The sequence below is a fragment of the Peromyscus eremicus genome, chromosome 15, assembly GCF_949786415.1.
Source record: "Peromyscus eremicus chromosome 15, PerEre_H2_v1, whole genome shotgun sequence".
Taxonomy (NCBI): Eukaryota; Metazoa; Chordata; class Mammalia; order Rodentia; family Cricetidae; genus Peromyscus; species Peromyscus eremicus.
Window position 1 is genome coordinate 28,157,163 of NC_081431.1, and position 21,591 is coordinate 28,178,753.

General features: G+C 39.9%; 1 protein-coding gene across 1 annotated transcript; it reads left to right on the plus strand.

Moving 5' to 3' along the window:
- Positions 1-5,293: 5,293 nt before the first annotated feature.
- Positions 5,294-20,944, plus strand: LOC131925439 (flavin-containing monooxygenase 5-like). The gene is made up of 8 exons (XM_059280762.1): positions 5,294-5,428; positions 7,970-8,158; positions 8,960-9,122; positions 10,807-10,949; positions 11,676-11,875; positions 16,847-17,199; positions 19,764-19,836; positions 20,569-20,944. Exons 1-8 carry the CDS (start codon positions 5,294-5,296, stop codon positions 20,942-20,944), a joined length of 1,632 nt encoding a protein of 543 aa, XP_059136745.1.
- Positions 20,945-21,591: the final 647 nt, after the last annotated feature.

Here is a 21,591-nt window from a genome sequence, read left to right on the forward strand (position 1 = left end):
AAAAAAAAGGGAAACTGAGTCATCCTCAAGGCCTCTTCTCAATCCACTAGCAAAGTTAATATTTTTAGTTGTGCCCGGCAATGTAGTGACAGGATCTATTTTCTCGTTCGGTTTACATTTGAAAACCTATCTGGCACGTCCAAGGAGAAGTGGAATGCTAACTCAGGTAGTATTTGACTTAGCAACTGGGGTTAGGAGACATTTGAATGTCCCAAGATCCGTGGAGCCGTCTAAGCTGTGGTGCACAGTCTTCAAATTGAAAATTATTTAAATAAATCATTTCCAGCCTATTAGTGGAAGTACTGAATTCCAGAGGGTGAGGGTCTTAGTATATTGTCATAAACCAAAAGAGAGAGAGGGAGGAGGGTGGAGAGGAGAAAGAAGAGAGATTTAAAAAATACAATTAAATCAAACTTCAGTTACAAAAACATGATGCTTACTGAAAACCAACATGCAATCTAATGCACCCAATGACAGCATGTATTTAACACCGATAAGCTCTTGATAGCACAGACTGCTGAGTGTCCATACATCAGTGTGCTTGTTTAAGGAGTGTCTACCACTCCCAGGATAGCAGTTCCTTTGGGAACAGCAGCAAAGGAGGATGAAGTAGAGGATCATAATGTGGAGATTTATCGCTTTATTTCAAAAGTACACCAAAACATGGGCATATGGCAACTCAGGGTAAATCCTTCTGGCATGTACATTCATATCTCATATTGCACTTCCCAAACAATTTTTACTTCAAGGCACATCATTTAAAATAATTAAATGCTTACTGCGGGTGAGTGACTATATGAGAACCCTTGAAGATTAATGTGACTGGCCAAGGTGAGCCAGCAGCTACAGGACCCTCTCTATCATCACAGTGGAATAAAGGGACTCACAAAACTCAGAATTCTATAATTCGCTTTCCTATATATACAGTTGAGATGCTCTGCCTTTTATCATTTCCTGATTTTTTTCTGTACATTTGAGATATTGAAAAGCTGGTCTGAAAAGAAATATCCTTTTAGCACCCTCAATAAAAAGGTTCTCAACAAATATGGGTTAGACAGATGTGGGGCAAGAGTGAGCTTCGTTCAGAGCAGGATGAAGTAAGAAATGCACTTGGTGAGCCTTTCATTCTTCAATGGAGAAGCCAGAGAGTTTCAGCTAAGCCGACTTTGCAGGAAAATATCCTGACAGCTCTCTATGCAATTAACTAGGGACAGAAGGGAAGGCCCCACATAGGAATCCAGAGTGAGACCTGTGGGTCTATTCCAGTATGTGGACTACCCTAAAATACCCAAGCTCTACAAGAGGCATTTAACTAAGTAGTATTTAGCTTAGCATGCTAAGACTTTGACCCCACTCTACTATCATACATCTTTAACTAGTTCCTTCAATGGAGATTGTTTCCTGTGAGGAGTCTTGAGGCTGTGAGAAAAAGCTCATGGTGTGGGGGAAAATTCATGCCAAAAGTCTACCGAACTCATTTTTGAGGCACTAAATACTGGACCACTCTTCTTAGTAAGAAGCAGCCATCCCATGATATCACTGTTTGCAATAACCGTCTCCCTTCCCACCTTTTCTCTTGTATCCTTACAGCATAGCTGAATGGCATTGAGTTTACACCTTGAGATCTCATCTCCCGGGGAGATAGATATACTATATCTATAGAGACTCAGATCGACAGACAGAAGTTTTACAAAAGAAAGAGAAATAAAATATAGCCCAGACCCACAATACCACAGAAGATGAACAGAATGAAATCTCAGAGAGGACTTTCCCAAGTTTGGGAGGGACCAAGTGGTGGTGGTGTGAACGGGGAGCAGTGGAAAGAAGTCGCAATAACATGGTAGGTGTGGTGACAGGTCTCAAAGAAATCTGCACTACCAAGCTATTATTGCTTTCAGTAATTTCAGTGAAATTAAATTCTTGAGTGACAGATTGTTTTCTTTAATACAAACCTTTAGCTCACTTCTGCCCTGACAAGTCATACACCAAGCTGAGGGCAAAGGTGAACACGAGTTTCTCTTTGCATCTTTGTACATGAACCATCACCAAAAAGATAAAGCTAGTCCAAGTGGAGATCACAGGAAACAATACATTCATTCGTCATATCATAGGCATAGAGAAATTCATTTGTCATGCCAAGGAATTTATGGTATACTTTGACAGGCTTTTAGTTAAGATTAATTATTGTGTTTTATAAAGCAGAAACAAAGGGTTTGTGAACATTTTAGAAAAATATATTTGTTGTTGTAGCTGTGTGTTTATTTCTCAATTCTCTTTCCTATCTACAGCTGGAAAGAGGAGCATCAAATGTGAAGATGAAACAGTAGCTGTGAGGATGATGTCTGCTTTCTGCTGGAGATGGGGCTGGAGATGCTGTGCCTTTATGTGACATAAATTGATGTTGGATACGGCTCATCAAAAATGTAAAGAAAATTAAATGAACAGTGCTTGGGGGAAGAAGAAGGCAGAGTGTTATAGAGAAACAAGAAACTCATTTGAGAGTTTACTGAATGAGTAAATTTATGATTTCCTTCACATTCTACAACTTCTGAAACACCGACACAGAAAATACTGGAGGCAACCACCACTGGGTTAGATGGTTTACATAATGAAACTCCAACTGCTGCTTGATAGAATTCAAGTCTGTTCAGAGAACTTCTTTGCATTGAATCTTCATCTACATTCACATTTATTGCTGTATCAGTCATGTGTTGAGAATATTTTCCCATCAGTGTGAAGACTAGAGTATCCCTTCTCATCCTCATGTACTGTAGTCAATGTACATGGGGGCAAAGGCATTTCCTAAGCAGAAGGCTTGGGACATTGTCAGCAGTTGCGAAACAGACTACGTTCCCATTACAATAGTTTCATCCTGCTATCAGATACTGCAAATGTGGTGATGGGCAGAAGGACATCTTATTTTCTGCAAAGGTCACCAATGTCTGTGTACCAAACCTATAAAGGTCAGAGAGAAAGGAGACAAGGCAACACTTGACAGTAGGATTCTGGAAGATGGCCCCAGAGATCCAGATCCTATAGAATCCCCCACCTTACAGAGGATTTCAGAGAGATCATCACAAGTCTCTCTTCCGAGGCTAGCTGAGCAGATATTTAATTTTTGTCAAAAATAGATATTTTGACATTTAAAAAAGTGAGAACACTGAGTTTTTAATTTATTATTAGCATATTTCTTTTTGTAATTTACAATCTGTTTAGTTTTTATAAAAGTTGAATTATAAGTGTTAAGTGAATATTATTTCAATTTGTGGACAATGTTTTCTTAGCATAAAACTATTTAAAGTGACAAAAAACACATTTGTACCATGGCCAGTTAAATAACAACATTGCTCATATTCCTCAATTTTTGTTATGGCAATGACAATGATTTCATTTAGATCATCTATACAATGTGTCAATTAGTATTAAAATGTATTGTAGACCGATGTCAGTGGTTAATTATAAATACCGCCATTAGATATAGTTCCTTCCCTAATATGCTCATGACATTTTTAAATCCAAATTAGAAGAGTCATGGGAAAGGATTATACATTAGCCAATTCCATCAGCTATAAAAGACTTCAAGTTGCTGTGGAATTTGGCTTCATTTTCAAGAGCAGGGGAGGAAGATCATCTCTACCTTCATTAAGAAGTCTAAACTAAACTTCAATTTCCTTCTTTACGAGGGTTGGTACCTTAGTTTTTCCTTATAATATACAGTTTTGTGTAGGCGAAGTTTGAAATAGTCATTAATATATTGTATCTGATTATAATAGATGGCATAATACTTTCTAAGCATGGCAGCAAGTTTAAAAGAGGGGGTTAAGAAATTAATTCATTCACTCTTTTCAGCCCATAGGTATTTATTAGATTTCATCCATGGCATCTAATAAATCTCAAATGTTGCAAAGACTTTATTGCTCATCCACAATGAGACAGAACTGCAATAAAGGTGTGTTGTAACTGTAATAAGAGATCTACACAAATCACTATGGTTACTGAGAAGAAAGGGCTGAATTAGTTGTGCCCAATCTGCTCACACAAGACTTTACATGGGAGAAAAAAAGGGAATAATGGGACCAGTATCTACAACCAAGAGCCTTTTCATCAGAAAAGAACATAGATGCCCCAGTCTCAAGTGTGGTCCAGTGAGACTGAAACACAATATGCTGGTGTCTTAACATTTGCCACCGTGTAGCATCTCCCCTTATCTGTGCCTCTCTGTTCCTTTAGGCTGGAGCCACTAAGGTTAAAGACTGTGTGAGATCTTCTTTTGTGACCTCTGAGGCAATCACAGGACCTAGTCCAGTTTGGGTCAGTGTTTATTGAATAATATATAAAAATTGTAAGTAAATGGATGAATACGGTCTAAGGCTCAGAAATACTAAATGTTGATATGTCGTCATTCTGAATGATAGTTTCTATAGTTTTCCCAATTATGTCTCTGAGCTTTCATAATGCTATTAAAAGGAGAAGAAAATATCACATGAAATTAACTTTGTTTCTGTAAGCACTTATGGAGTGTAATTATTGGTCGCTATCTACTTTTACCAGTATTATTTTCTCCTCAGATGCCTTCTATCCCAGCATGCCACAAGAATTTCTCTATTAAAGATCACAGGATCCCACAGTTTTGGCACATAGTGGACCCACTTCAGTCCCTGTCTTCCTGAACTATAACCAGACAGCTTCTGGCTTTGCACACCCATGATGCTTTCTTGTGCTCTGCCTTCACTTAGGTTGTCTTAATTCTGGAATGTTGACACACACACCACACAACATCAACCACACAAGCACATCCTCTCCCCCAATACACACACACACACACACACACACACACACACACACACACACACACACACCTTCCTAGCTTCACACCTAGCTAACTCCTGTGTGATCACTCTTAACTTTGCATGTCTTTTATTTCTTCCACGGTCTCCCCCTGTGCTACCTGCCCATAGCCTATGTGGTGTAATGTTATTATTGCACTTAAATAGCCTAGAATTACACATCTGTGCTTCTCTGGCTGACTCTAAGTAAAATTTTGCAGGCCAGAAGAAGCAGGTTTGTGTGCAGTGTGTGTGTGTGTGTGTGTGTGTGTGTGTGTGTGTGTGTGTGTGATAGCTTTGCTGCTGTCTGTGGCAAGTATTCAATATATTAATATTATCTCTGCTAATAAGAACAATAACAAATAATTTAGGACAGCAAGCTATAGGTCTTTGTGGTAAAGTAGTTTTGCTTCAATGGATTGGATGGTAATGAGAATTCTCAACGCTTACTAGTCTGTGGTGGTACCATGGCCAAGAAGCGGATAGCTGTGATTGGCGCTGGAATCAGTGGCCTGGGAGCCATCAAGTGCTGTTTGGATGAAGGTCTGGAGCCTACCTGCTTTGAAAGAAGTGATGACATTGGAGGCCTGTGGAAATTTCAAGTACGTTTGCATTTTATTTGACTTTAAATATAGTTTCACTAAATAGCAATAACAATTTGAATAGTTTCATTAAATGAAACATACAAGGTGTCACATAATCAGTCAATTCAATTAATGGCTCTAATCTTTGTGCTTATATCACTTACTGAGGATATTTGTCAACTTTAGATGAGGAATAAAATTTGGAAGACTGTATTCAAAGCAGCTGAAATCCGTGTGATCCTCACAAATATTAGTAAAGGTGTGGTGGTTACAGAACTGTTTAGATGTGCTGTTGTTATTCAAAGTTAGGGATGTCGCAGATTTGGGTGGTAGGATAGGATGATGGTCCATTGCTGACCTTCTACTATGTAATTTGATATTCTTTCTTGTGGTAATAATCTGCATGCTACTCTTTCTTAAATGTCCCAGGGCACAGTGTAGGACATCAGTGTGTATAGATCTGTCTGTCTGTCTGTCTGTCAGTCTCTCTCTCTCTCTCTCTCTCTCTCTCTCTCTCTCTCTCTCTCTCTCTCTCTCGTGTGTGTATGTGTGTGTGTGTGTGTGTGTGTGTGTGTGTGTGTGTGTTTATCCGTGCGTGTGTGTTTTTTACAGGGCAATGATTATTTTTTTTCTCTGAGTTCTAAGTAGCAAGAGATACATTGCTTTCAAGGGTGCTCAATGCTGAATAGGCTCAAGATTCTAAGTGGTCATCTACTTCTGATGCTTCACTCATCTATTGGATGTGCCCATGAAATTCAGGACTTGTGATCAATACTCTCCAGTTCTGGTGTTCCTACAGAACCATTTTGCTCACCGGTCATGGATGATCCATGTGACATCTTAGGGGGTCGTCATTAATGAGTTGGGTTTCTTTTATTGCTCTTGGCTTTTAGCCCCACTTAGGACACATATCAACAGCTTAACTATGAGACCTCTTCATTCCTGTGGACAATGGTTGCTCTGACAAAGTAGTTATCATGGCTGTCTCACAGGGATCTCCCTTAAGTACCCCTGAAACAGAGAAGTGTCCAAGGAACAGCCTCACTCACCCCAAACACCTTCCAATGTGGTATTGATGTGATTCACATACCCCTCTGCAACCTGTGGGATTTTTCCAAGGATTGATATTCTGTTTTTGAATATCAGCACCCATGTTATTTCTTCTTTAGTTTAAGAGTTCACTCATTCAATGTATATTTTTGAATACTTACTATATACAAGGCACTTTTACAAGTGAAGGAATACACTAACAAGTATGAGTGCGAAATCCTCAACATTGGGGAGCTTAAACTCTAATACAAGATTAAAAGAAAATGAAATAAATTGTATAGATAGTAGCAGTGAGCACATTGAAAAGAGTACAGCAGCAACTGAGACGTGGGAATATAATCTAAGTAAGAGTCCATACAGAACCTCAAAATAAAATGATTTTGGAACAATGCATTAAAAAATAAAAAGGCAACTCGGGAGATCGTCTGAGGAAAAGGTTTATAGGGAACTTCGGGTGCAGAACTGTGAGGTAGGCACATGGCTAGCGTGGCAGGAAGAACCAGCAGGCTAGTGTAGTTTGCTTGTGGTACCTAAGGGGAAGAAAGCTACGCTATGGTTCTGAGTGACATGTGAAATTGCATTTTGTCAGTGGGTATAGACTGTAGTAAGGGCTTTGATAGAAACCAAGATTAAAGAGAAGAACAGCATTCTTTCTCTGCAGAAGGACCATCCTGCTACATTGAAACTAGACCAAAGGGAAGGCTAAACAAGTATGGCTAATTTCAAAAATTCTCAGTAAGAAGATAGACATAATATTATGTTAAACTATATCAAAATCCATGAGAGTATAGCAAATTATACTATTTAAAATACAATATAGTGTATCATACATGTTAGTATCTATTCCACTTCTCTTAGCAATTTTATTGTATATACAGATGTTCACTGTATATGCTTATAAGTTTATGACTGTTATATATTTTTAATTGATAGTTCCTTTTGTTAATATGTAAAATCTTATTTCTAAGGAAAAATACTTTTTTTACTGTATATTACATGGTATTGGTGTTACTATTATTAAATGAGCTATCTTTTTTGTTACAGCTGGGGAATAAAGCTTCATGAGACCCAGCTAGACCTGGAGTTGGAAGACTGTAGAAATGGGTAGTGTCTGGGAGGGCACTGGCCCTCCCCATTTTGTGTAGCATTTATGGCTGCTAGCTCCCCAACTTTTCTTTACCTCAAATTGTATTTCACTTTCAGACTTAAGGGAACTTTTACTGGTATTAGAAATCTAGACAGTCATTTTGATTTCTCGTTTTCAAGACATTATTCTCTTTTCTGAATCCATCATTCTAATTGAGAAGTCATACACAGAATTTGTTGTTGATTCAATGTGATTTTTTTTCTCCTCTAGAAAATATAGGAGCTAGGGAGAAAACATCAGTGGATGCTTGGCAATATATAAAAAGTAATATTCTACTTTTTTAAATACCTGAGGCCACTTAAAAATATTTTATTACCTTGTAATTACGAAATTTGTGGTATTGAGGGGTTTTTCTCTTGTAGAAAAATCCTTCAGAGAAAATGCCTAGTATCTACAAATCTGTGACTATCAACACTTCGAAGGAAATGATGTGTTTCAGTGACTTCCCCATTCCTGACCACTTTCCCAATTACATGCATAACTGCAAACTCATGGACTACTTCAGGATGTATGCCAAGCACTTCAGCCTTCTGCGTTACATTCGATTTAAGGTGAAATATTGCCTTGTGTGTATGTGCGCGCGCATGTGGACAAATACACTCACGTGTACACACACAAAAGTTACACCCAGCACCTTCTGATGTTCACACATGAAGAAGAGATTATCAGTTGGCCTCCACATCCGAACATCAACACAGCTTGAAAAATATTTTGACAGTTTTACTTGAATGTGAGGCTGGAAGGCATTGCTCATCAGGGTCTATTCTTATCGTACATTGTGGTGGCATGGGCCTCCTTATCAATTTAAAATGTTTGACAACTTAGAATAATAGCAGTAGAGATTGAGCCAAATGGTGTTGCCTCTAGAACAAGAAGCAGGCTCATACAAAGAGTATTTATTTATTCCCTACCTTCTGTGATTGGCACTACAACTCAAATACACAAACCCATTTTCATTACATGATGAAATTTTAATTCTTTAAAATTCAAAATGCAGGCCAGAGGTAAATGGACAAGCCTGTCCTAAAGAATGAAAAACATGAAGAAATAGCACCTCCATGCATATGGAAGTCTTCCTAGGAGGATATTAATTCTGTGGATTCAACCACTCCAATATTTCACAAAGCCCCAATTATTTCTATTTGTATAGACGACTAGGTCTGTGACAGAATTTCTCTAGTATATTGAAAATGCACCCAACACTGAACCTACTGTGGCAGGAACAGGAACTATATTGATGTGAACGTCTTAGATAAGTGTCCCATCAGGGTCTGCGGGACCTGAGGAGGAGGGCGAAGCAAGAACTGTGAAGTGAGTCACTTGTGTTTCCATCTGTGTTTCCTCATTCTCAGACCAATGTGAAGAGTGTGAGAAAACGTTCAGACTTCAGAGTCAGTGGACAATGGGATGTTGTTGTGGAGATGTACGGGAAACAGGAGAGCCTGGTCTTTGATGGGGTTCTGGTCTGCAGTGGCCATCACACAGACCCCCACCTGCCGCTTAACTCCTTCCCCGGTATGTCATGAAGAATCTGGTAGAGGGGCATTTTCCAAATAACTTACTGCAGAAAAGAGTGGGCATAAATGTGGCTAAGTTGCATTAAGTTTCGGTGAATTTTCCCTGGTCTCCCTCAGCAGCAAATTGTTCATTCTCTGTTACTGGGACAATATAATCCATTGGGATACAAAAGCAGGCAAACACAATGACTTACACTTTCCCTTACTATCATTGCGTACGGCGTCTAATGAATAACAAAAACCATCCATATTCAAATGGTTTTAGTTTTGTCAATGTATTTAATCTCAGTCTATTCCAGAGAAAGTGAAATTAGTAAAAGTGAGGCACAAAGACAAATGACAAGTAAACATCTGGCTAATCCACAAATTTAGAAATCTTAACATATGGGGAAGGAACTTCAGTCCATTTATTTATCATGAATTTATTTTTAATTTTTATTTTATAAGTATAATAAAATCACTCATCCCCTCTTTCCTTTCCTCCCTCCAACCATGGTACATGCGATATATGTGATTTAAGGGCTGGCCACTTAGTATTGGATAACCAATTGAAGGGTCTTTTTCCTGGAGAAGACTGTTTCTCTGGCTCTCAGCATTTCTTACTCTACTGTAGTCTAGGTGTGGGGGCCGTGAGATTTCCCCCTTCTATATCTTGGGTTCTCATTGGCTAATAAAACCAAGTGAACAGCTTATTGCACCCTTGTAGTTCTATGTGGTAAAATGATATCCATCTCAAGGGGGTGTTTTAGCTCCCCTACCTCCCCTAATTAAGCCCTCTCCCCTTGCTCTTGACCCACTTGTCCTCTATTTCCATCAAATTATGACCAGGAATCAATTAGAAAATACTTTATATTTTAAATCCTTTCTGTGATGCCCAAGAAACCACTGTGGAAAACAGAGACAAGGTAAATAAGATTGTTTCAAATGGTTGTTCAAGATTCTGAGTGAATGAGGCATAACAGGTGTGTATAATCTTTTTGCACACTAACACGAGTATTTGTAAAATGAAAGTCCCTGGTTTTTGAACGTTATAATGCAGTATATTCAGGAAAGCATTTCTAGGTAGGGAACAATCTACTGATTACACAGCTACTGTATCAGCTTCCAATTGGTGCTTCCTGGCTGAAAGGCAGTCCCTAGAAAGAGACATAAACGTGCTCACATAGAGCAAACCTACCAATATCAGACAGATCGCGGGTTTTATGAAGCATGCAGCCAAGCCATGCACTGAATCAGGTATTGGCATCAGGCACATAAGGCAGAGGAAACACCAGTGAAGAAAAGGTCCTCAAATCTTAGAGAATTGTAAAACAGTAGAACACTCAGTGCCTTGCTTTGTCAGTTTGCTTAGAACTGTGAGAATAATATAATAATGAATAGCATTAGATCCTGGTGCAGTTGTAACGCTTCCATTTGTACCAAGTCAAGACAGATAAATCTATTATTTCGTAAATACTTTATAAGATCACCAGTCTGTATTTAGAACCCTGGGACTCTACTTCTGAGTTTAGTCTTCCATTCCCTGAGCTCCCTTCATATGAACAGCATTTGAGGACTATGCGTGATCTTCAGCTGGCTGACCCAGATTTCATTTCTTCCTCTTTCAGGTTATTCAGAATTCTTATATGTGTTAATATGTGAAAGGTCTACTCATAATGACTAAGGATCTTCTTCCACCACAGGCATTGAGAAGTTTGAAGGCTGTTTCTTCCACAGTCGGGAATACAAAAGTCCCGAGGACTACATAGGAAAGAGAATCATAGTAGTTGGCATTGGTAATTCTGGTGTGGATATTGCCGTGGAACTTGGTCGAGTAGCAAAACAGGTTTGTTGGCAATTGTTAACTTCACCAGTGGAATCCCGTGCATTTATGGGTATCATCCTGAATGTAGCTTTGTCTTAAGAAGAGCAAGAAAAGAAATTTAGAGAAGTCTATGGGCCCACCCTCAAGATGTTTAAATTCATGATGAGTAGAAAAAGAATGCAAAAAGAATCCTTTATACTAACCATGGGAACAGGCATGTGAAAAATTGACCAGGTGCCCTAAATGAAGAGAGAAGTAGCAGACATTAAATAACTGATTTCGTCTTTCTTGGTAGGATCTTTGTATGAGGAAGAACACGTGCTATTTGTCTTGTGAGTCTGGGTTAATTTCACCAAATATTTTCCATGGATTTATTTTAAAGCAAACAATACAGACTTTTACAGCAATTAATATGGCAATTAACTTACAAATCCAAACCCTTGTTTACATATGAAGTACAGCTATGTCAATATCCAGGAGTATTTTTTTAACATGGTATTTCAGAGACAGGTAGACAAGCAAATTGCATTTTAGTTTTCATGAATAAACTTGGTGTCATAATAAACAGCCCTTTTCTGGGGCTCAGTAAAAGTTCTGGCAAAGCACAGCATGGTGGTCACTGCATGGCACTTGGCCTCCTATTCTTCAGTGGTCAACACTCTCAAAAGGGGGTGATGGCTAACATTTGAACAGTACAGCAGGTAAAAATTCCTCTGTTCTCTCCTGCTGTAATTCGGCCTCCCACAGGTATTCCTCAGCACTAGACGGGGATCGTGGATTTTACACCGTGTTTGGAATAATGGATATCCCATGGACAGTTCATTTTTCACTCGCTTCCATAGCTTTCTCCAGAAAATATTAACCACAGCAGCAGTAAATAAGTACCTAGAGAAAACACTGAACTCGAGATTCAACCATGTGCACTACGGTCTCCAGCCACAGCACAGGTGACAAACAGGCCTTAATGTGGGTAATCGTGTGTGGACACAATGAGCTTTCTGCTTTGAAGACAACTGAGCTTTTGGCTCCTGGTTGCTCTCATGCCCTTAGTAAAGCACTCAGATTTGTATAACGCACATTACTGCATGTAAATGTGTGTGTGTGTGTGTGTGTGTGTGTGTGTGTGTGTGTGTGTGCTTCTCAGCACCACTTGTATATTCTCATCCATTCATCAATCAGTTAACACTTGATTGCTATACACCAAAAATTCAGACAAAAGACAATACAATGTTCCTCCCTTCCACAGATGACAGCTGTGGAGATCAGAGAAGACACAAACACAGGGTGAAGCAAAGCAATGTGAGATGTCATGATGAATGTCAGAGAGAGGTAGAACTATGTACAAGTTTACACCAGTTGTGTTGAGGTTGGGGTAGAAGTGTCAGGGAGGCCCACACGGAAGGGGACTAAGGAGTCCTTCCTCTGCAAGATCACCCCTGGAATTTCAGGTCTTATCTCATAGAAGTTTCCTGGTTCAGAAATCACCAGTAGCTTCCAGTTAGTAAACAAAAGACAGAGTGGGATTAGGACTGAGCACAGTTAAGAAAAGAAAATAAATATAATGTAGAAATATTATTCGAACAAGTTAGGTGCCCCAGAGTTCATTCATGGGATACTTAGCCTCAAATTCATATATTAATGATACGTTGAGGTGGTGCCCTCAAGGGTAATTGAGAGTAGATGCTGTCATGAGGATGAGGCCCCTCTGAGGGCTTAGGGTTTTTACAAGAAGAGGACGAGATAACTAAGTTAGCGGTTTTGCTCTGTCTTCCTGTGTGGTGCCCTATGCCACTTCAGATGGTACAGGGTTTCCAGCAGCAAGAAAGCACTCACTAGCTGTGACCCCTTGACAGTGGCTCTCCATAACTGATCTAAGTCAATAAGTGTTATTTTTTATATAAATTACACAGTCTTATATATTGTTCTAGCAAAGGCCAACAGATAAACCAACAAATACTATCTTTCTTGTATGACTACTTACGGTATCCAAGGGTACTCGTGTGTGTGTGTGTGTGTGTGTGTGTGTGTGTGTGTGTGTGTGTGTGTGTACTAGACATGTGTGTGTGTGAGTGTATGTGGAGGGCAGAGCTTGATGTCAGATGTCCTATGAATTGCTCTCCACCTTATTTTTTTTTTTTTAGAAAAAGCTGTCACTGAATATGTTGCTCACCAACTCAGTTAGATTAGCTGGATGGCATGTCCCAGAACCTTCCTGCCTCCTCCTCCCCACTGCTGGGGTTACAGGTGCTCACTGCAGTGCCCAGGTTGTTATGCAGAGCTAGAACTTGTGGACTTAACTACCCTGCCTCCTCACTGCCTCATGTATTTCAGTAGATGGTACAAAAGAATGGACCATGTATTGATATGTTCACTTAAAAAAAATTAATGATCTTCTATTATGCTGTGAGTGAAAACATTATGTTCTGTGAAGGAAGATGAGTGCAATATTTAAGCTATACAGTGTCATGAGAACTATGAAGGAAGTGGATGATGAATATGATAAAGACTGTCTAGGGGTAGACTAGGTGGATTAACTAATAGAATGATCAAGGATGCAAATCTTAGGAGCGATGTTTAAGCTAAGACTTAAAGAGCAAGAAGGAACCATCAAGAAAAATCATCCAGGAAAGAAGGCTGTAAGTAGGAGGATTCTCAAGCAAAGCATCCTTGAGCTAGGAAGGGGCTGGGTGCAAAGTGAGGAAGAGAAGAGAACTCAGCACTATGACGAAGTCAGTGAGAGGATCACAAAGAGGCAGAAGCCGTGGCACATATGGCTTGAGCATGGGGAAAATCTGGATTCTGTCCATTTTTAAGATGATTGCATAATTTTAAGGTATCTAACTAGCTCTGCTATACACGTACAATGAAACTGTTACTATAGTGAGGCAAATCAAAACATTCACACTCTCACGTAGACATATTTTGACAAAAGCATCTAAATCCTTAACGCAATGATGTTGTTGGCTTTAGTTCCTAGGCTGTGAATTTGAACCTTAACTTGTTCATTCTGCATACCTGCAACTTTCTATCCTTTGACCTACATCTCTCCATGTTCTCCTCCCTAAAACCTGCTGACAGCCATTGTATTCTCTACACATTTGAGTTTTTAACATCCTACATGTAAGTAATATAATACTCTTTTTCAGTATCTGGCATATTTCACATAGCATACTATTTTTCAGATTGATTATGCCATGGCAACTGGCAATATTTTCTTTATTATTATTTCTTCTTATTTATTTATTTTTTTGAGAATTTTGTATAATGTATTTTTATCATATTCACCCCTCCTAAATTCCTGCCAGATCTGCACATTCCATACATGCCCAATGTTGTATTATTTTTAAACCATCAAGTACAATCTGTGCTACCCATATACTGTTTGATGTCGGCCTTTTGAACTTAGGCTCTTATGATGACTAGGCAAGTGCTCTACCACCAATTTTAAGGCTAAATAACATCCCATTGTACATATTTACCACAGTCATAGATTATAAAAAAGAGAGAGAACAAGACAGACAGACAAATGTGTATCACAATTTCTTTCTCTAATGGATCTACACTTAGGTTCTGTTTTTATTTTTTTGGTTAGAGTGAATGAGACTACAATGAACACGGAGTGCAGATATGTTTTGAGGGCAGTGATTTTATCCCTTTTGAGTGCATACTATGAATAAGTATTTAAGGGTCATATGATAAGGCTATATTTTTAAATGTCTGGTGCTGAGAGGCAAAAGGATCCATCAAGGCTTTGAACAGTATATTAGTCTTTCTTTTCCATAGGTCAGATAAGTACCTGGAGATCAATTTCAGGGATCCCAAAGGTGAGACACTGGCGCACCCTGGGGAGAGCTTGGTGTGTGCTTCTGGTGAAAGGCAACATCAATTCTCCGTGAAGTGGTACCCTAGCACTGATGAAGTGGAGAAGATGAATAAGCTGAGTCCTTCCTGAGGCTATTATGCCCAAGAAGGAAGACATAGAAAGGACTTCTCTGGATAGCTCACCAAGATCAGGGATGTCTGCTAGTTTCTTTGTCTTAGTTCAAAGAATTGGCCACTTTGTACCACCTGAAGAATGGCCACCCAAAGGAGCTTTCAGTAGCCAAAGGCAGCTTGTAGGAAGTAACAGAGGAAAAGCTCTCCATGCCAATAACCAGAATCCAGATAGTATCCAAAAAACTGGAGCAGGTGCTAGGGAAGTTGAGTGCAGAAGGGAAATCAGCTTGCATGAAAATTGGAAGCAATCTTTATTAAAGCCAAGGCTATACAGAATTCTTTAGTAATTAAAAATGTCATTTCCCAATTAAAAGCCAAAGCCAATAGACAGCAGGAAAAAAATGCTTACTAGGAAGATGAGAGATAAGAATGTAGAGGAGACACAATACTTAAATAGGACCAGAAGAAAAGGTTCTTCAGATTGAAAAGGGCCGCTGTGTTTCAGGACACAGTACAGGCAGCACACATACACACAGACATGCCTCAAGTAGGGCCCTCAGTTACAGCACTGTTTTCTCTGTCCTGGCTGAACTGTACTGGTCAGCCACATGCTTTGTCTCCTGCAAGTTAGCTTGAGACTGGGCGTGAAAAACCACAGGCATTTCTAAAGGGCCCTATGTCTTTTCCCAACACACACACACACACACACACACACACACACACACACACAAAAAAAAAAAAAAAAAAAAAAACAAAAAAAAACAAAAACAAAAACAAAAAAAAAACAAAAACCTATAACCCCAAGCTTAAGTCAAACCCTTTAACACATTTATAAACCGCATAGCCCGGCCTGCTCACCGGGGCATACCCTGGTAGAGCATCCCTTGTCTTGTACCACCAGCCTCTGGTGATTTCCTCTAGTACATTCTTTGAATATATGAGCCTGCTTCAGCACCTCTTACTTTAGAATTTTACCCTATTACTTCTTGGAGAAGTTTTGAGTGTCTCCAGTCTCAGCCTCAACCAAACAAAACTCTCAGAAAGGAAGAACAATCTGCCTTTTATTGACCTCCACACATACAACATTGGAGAATATAGTGCGATAGAATTTACAGATTCTGCTAGAAAATGTCTCAACCTCAGGCTCCTAAATCTTGTAAGAAGAAAAGAAAGTCATATGAGTTGGGGTCCACAGCGGAAAAGTATCAGAGTAGGTACCTCAGAACAGAAGATGGGGGAAAGGTGAGGAGAGACATATAAATATTTATGTAAAATTGAATTCGTATAAAGGTAGATAGACAGAAAAGAAATAAAAACACAAAAAGAAACTAGAAATAAAGGAGGGGAAGAAGGAAGGGAGGGAGGGAGGGGAGAGGGAGGGATGGTGAAGAAAAGGAGGTAGGGGGAGGGAGAGGTAGGTGGATGGATTAAAACAAGCAAGCTACAGTTCATTCCCTCTGGGACGGTGTAGTTTAAGAGCTAGTGAAGGGATATAACCTAAGGAAAACATCCCTGAATGTACTACTTCACCTTCCTAAACTCTTGGAGTGATGAGAGAATTCATATGAGCTAAGTAGTGGCAGGACCTGAGTCTAGGAACCATGTAAAAATAAATTTCAAAAGGCAGGTATGGCCACATGTGCATGTAATCCCAGATTTGGGAGGCAGGGCAGGTAGATCCAGGGAGCTCAATGGCCAGGCAGCCTAGCCAAAACCTCAAACTTAGATTCAGTAAGAGACCTTATCCCAAGGGAATAAGGCCTAGTGTGATAAAGTGGGATGCTTTATGTCCTTCTCTGACCTCTGCATGCTTGTGTATGAGTACACACCTGCACACACACACACACACACACACACACACACACACACACTCCCGTGTTTGCAGAGAGAACTGTCAAGGGAAGTTGCTAGCTTCAAACCCTTCTCTCACACATTGCTTTCTCCTCCTTAGATTTGCTTAGATTTTTATTTTTAATGAACAGACCGCTGAGTCAGCATCCCACCATCAGTGATGACCTTCCAAATCACATCATTTCCGGAAGAGTCCAAGTGAAGCCTAATGTGAAGGAGTTCACGGAAACAGACGCCGTTTTCGACGATGGCTCGGTGGAGGAGAATATCGATGTTGTTATCTTTGCCACAGGATACAGCTTTTCCTTCCCCTTCCTGGAGGATCTGATTGCAGTGACTGATAATGAAGTGTCCCTGTATAAGTTGATGTTCCCTCCAGACCTGGAAAAGCCAACACTGGCTGTCATTGGACTCATCCAGCCCCTGGGCATCATCCTACCTATTGCAGAACTCCAGTCTCGCTGGGCTGTGCGGGTGTTCAAAGGTCTGTGAACAAAGGCCGTGAGGGGGCCTGGCGGTTCGCCTAAAGTGAACCCTCCTTCCTCTTCACACTGGTTTCCGGTTAAACATGCTCTTCCTTTTATTATTGTTGTTTTCCTTTTATTGAAAATAGATTTTTTTTAATTACATAATATATCCTGATTACGGCTTCCCCTCCATCTACCCCTCCCATCTAGATCCACTCCCTTCCTGTCTCTTATTAGAAAACAAACAGGCTTCTAAGGGAACATAATATAATATAATAATATAATATAATATAAGCTAACACATCAGAATTGGACAAAACAAGCAAATAGAGAGAAAAGAGCCCAAGAGAAGGCACAGAAACAGAGATCCATTCATTCACTCACCAAGGAATCCCATAAAAACATTAAGCTAGACAACATATATGCAAAGGGCCTGTATGGCAAAAAAGAGAGAAGAAAAAAGTTATAAACAAATACAATTAAAATGAAAAGATAACAAAAAAAAATAACGAGCCCTTGTCTCAACATTCTGAGACAAGGAACCTACAAAGATGCTATTGAGTTTGTTTTCTTCTGGTCGTCTACTGTTGGGCAGGCAGCCTACCTGTAAGTAAGCAGTTTGTTTCCTCAGTGAGATTCCCTTGGAGGGAACTCAATTTTCATTTTCAAATGGTTATCAACAGGAAATTACTTTTGAGTTAGGGGTGGGTCATGTGTCCACTTCTCCTTTCAGCTCTAGAACCCCATCTTGTGCAGACCCGTGCAGGCCCTATGCATGCCGCTTAGTCTCTGTGAGTTCATATGTATGTCGATCTCATTGACTTAGAGGGCCTTGTTTTCCTGGTGTCCTCCATCCCCTAAGGCTCTTACACTCTTTCTGCCTCCTCTTCCATGGGGTTCCCTGAGACCTGGGGAATGGAGGAGGGCATTTGATGAAAACATCCTTTTGGGGGCTGGGTGTTCCAAGGTTTCTCAACTCTCTGCATATTGTCTGGTGGTGAGTCTCTGTATTTCTTCTCATCTGCTGCAGAAGGAAGCTTCTCTTATGATGGCTGAGCATGGCCATTATCTATGATGACAGCAGAATGTCATTAGGAGTCATGTTATTGCTGGGTTTTTGTTGGTGGTGGTGGTGGGGGTGGTGGTGGTGGTTTGTCTGTTTTTCGAACAGTCGTACATGGTTTTACTCTAGGTTCTAGGCTGTTTAATCTCAGGTTCTTGGTCACCTAAGCAGTGTTGGGTGTGGGTTTCCTATCATGGGGTGGGCCTTAAGTAAGTCAGATATGGGTTGGTTGCTCTCACAACCTTTGTGCCACCATTGCCCTTGCAGGTACGACACCATGGTAGATCAAAGCATTTGTAGCTATGTTGGTGTTTGTTTCTCCTTTGGTAGAGTGCAGAGCACCTTTCTGTACAAACACTAGCACATAGTGGTGAAATCTCTAAGTAGGCACCAGCTGGACATCTCTATGTTCAATGAGTTACACGGGTGTTGTCTTCAGCAATGGGGCCTTGCCATTAGTGCATGGAGAGCAATCAATAGTCTTGGATAAAGCCAGGGTTATTTGGGGATTGCCATGGGAACCCCTTAGCCAACAACTCAATTAGATAGGACCCAATCCTGGTTCTAGAAGCTTCATTTTGATGACAAGAAATGGTCAGTTTCCCACATTATTTGAAAATTTCATATATATTTCCTTCATGTGTGTAATATTTTAAGAATATTCCACTGTATTAGGTTTCCATACTACCTCTCAAATGGTCCCGAATTTCTGTTATCTCTCACCATATCCTTTTCCTTTTCTCTCTTTTCCCTCTGCCTCCCAACTTGATCCTCCCATTCCAGCCATGCCCCCATCCATAACTATCTATTTCAGTTCCCTTTCCTAGTGAGATCTATCTGCCCCCCCAAGTCCCTTTCTCTGTACCTAACGTCTGTGGTTCTATGAATTGTAGCTTGTTTTTCATTAACTTAACAGCTAATATCCACATAAAAGTGAATATATAGCATGTTTGTCTTTCTGAGACTGGGTTACCTCACTCGGGATGAATTTTTTTTCTAGTTTCATCCATTTGCCTGCAAATTCCATCATTTCAATTTTTAACAGCTGAGTAATACTCCATTGTCTAAATGTACCACATTTTCTTTACCCATTCTTCTTTTGAGGGACATCTAGGTTGTTTCCAATTTCTGGCTATTATAAGTAGGGCAGCAATGAATGTGGTTGAGCAAGTCTCTCTATGGTAGGATGAAGCATCTTTTGGTTATATGACCAAGAGTGATGTAGCTGGATCTTGAGGTAGCTGATTCCCGTATTCCTGAGGAACCACCACACTGAATTCCATGGTGGCTGTACAAGTTTGCACTCCCACCAGCAATGGATGAGTGTTCCCCTTGCTCCACATCCCCACCAGCATGAGCACTTGCTTTATTGATCTTCGCCATTCTTCCAGGTGTAAGATGGATTCTCAAAGTAGTTTTGATTTGCATTTCCCTGATGGCTAAGAATGTTTGAACATTTCTTTAAGTTACACATGCCCTTTTTATTCTTGCAAAATTTGATGTATTTTTCACTTCCAGGGCTGAGCAAATTACCTTCCATGAAGACCATGAAGGCAGACATTGTCCAAAGGAAAAAGGCTATGGAAAAACGGTAAATAAAAATGCAGTAACAAGTGTTTGGAAACTTCAAAGAGATGACAGGATTCTTGGTGTGGAATTCTAACTCAGTTCTCCATGTCTATCTTGCCCTTTTCCATCCCCTACAACATGCTGTCACACAGCACAAAACCAAATGCACACCATAGAACTGAGCCAGAGGACTAAGGTCTAAGTCCAAGGTACACTTAAAGTCCTGAGGTCAGAGTACTAGACTATCTGATTACTCATCCCTGGTTTACAGTGAATACAGGGAGGGACTAGACATTAAGTTCTCCATCAAATCTTTCATCAAAATCTTTCTGTTAAAAACATCTCTCCTTTTACTATATGGGCTCTGAGAATCAAACTTAGGTTCTCAGGCTTGATAGAAAGATCCAAGTTCATCAAGGTTTTCTCTGACCTCTACATATGAACACTATAGCACTTATACACATGCCCACACACATTAAGAAAATAAATAAATGCAAAAAAAATGCATCTAAGAAAGGCATCTTAAAGATCACTGTATACATGGACTAAAACAAAACATCCTCGTGTAAAAAACAGTGAACATACATCGAGGATGAAAGCGTGGATTCTGTGTCTTCAGTTCTATTCAATAGCTAGTTGGTGCTGGATTTCTCGGGGAAGCTTGCCCACTCTGTTTCTTTACCTCTAAGGTAGAAATAATTAAAGCTCCTGCCCAGTACTGGAAGCTGAGTCTTCCATATTCTGTCTGTCTTAGGTATGTGAAGACAGCCCGGCACACAATCCAAGTGGACCACATTGAGTACATGGATGAGATTGCCACTCTGGTTGGGGTGAAACCCAACCTGCTGCTCCTTTTTCTCTCAGATCCCAAGCTGGCCATGGAAGTTTTCTTTGGACCCTGCACCCCATACCAATACCGTTTGTGGGGCCCAGGGAAATGGGATGGGGCCCGGAGAGCCATCCTGACTCAGAGAGAGCGGATCATCAAACCGCTGAAGACTCGAATTACTAGTGAGAATAGTCCCTCCACCTCAGGGCTTTCTTGGATAAAGATGGCACCAGTTGGCCTTGCATTTCTGGCTACAGGTTTAGCATACTTTAGATATATTTACCATGGTAAACGCAAATGAATAAGTGAATTGTTTAGTGGGGGAAACATGTACTCCTACTCATTTTAGTCCATTACAAAGCCTTTAGTCGCTAGAGTATGGCAGTCTCGTTTAACATGATTATAGCTACAGAAATGTTTAGATATTCTTTACAAGTAGAAGAGTCCTTTAAAATGAGTGTGCATTAACTTCTACAAACCGTTTTGAATGCACAAGAAGAGCTTACATCTAAAATAGCCTTGAGCCCTTAGTTAAAGCTTAAAAGACTTTTACAGCCAAGGTGATCCTAACTGGTTCCACGAAGGTTGGTTATACTTATAGGAATTTATAAATATTAATTGACTATAACTGACTATATTTTCCACTTAATAGTTTTTCCTTCCAATTTATTTGGTTAACTTGTGTCAAGAAGCGAAAGTTTAAGTTTAAAGCATAGAAATTTAAAAATATGTCAGGATGCTTTGTGTTTCAACTGATTAGAAGCAATAAAATTTCTTCTCATTTAAACTGTGAATATTTAAAGAAATAACTGAAGAATAAAATAGAATATGTCAGAGCTACCAATGAACGACTTTAACTTTCAGTATTCAGAAATAAGTAATTGCTGTGCTGTATGAAGGCTGTCTGGGGATTTAAGTAGCAAGCATGAGTCCATGCTGGCTGTCGTC

Bases quoted from the DNA above. Each gene is read 5' to 3' on its own strand.
- LOC131925439 (XM_059280762.1), top strand. From the start codon at position 5,294: ATGGCCAAGAAGCGGATAGCTGTGATTGGCGCTGGAATCAGTGGCCTG. The intron at 10,950-11,675 runs GTTTGTTGGCAA...GGCCTCCCACAG, and splicing joins TTGGTCGAGTAGCAAAACAG to GTATTCCTCAGCACTAGACG. The intron at 19,837-20,568 runs GTAAATAAAAAT...TGTCTGTCTTAG, and splicing joins AAAAAGGCTATGGAAAAACG to GTATGTGAAGACAGCCCGGC.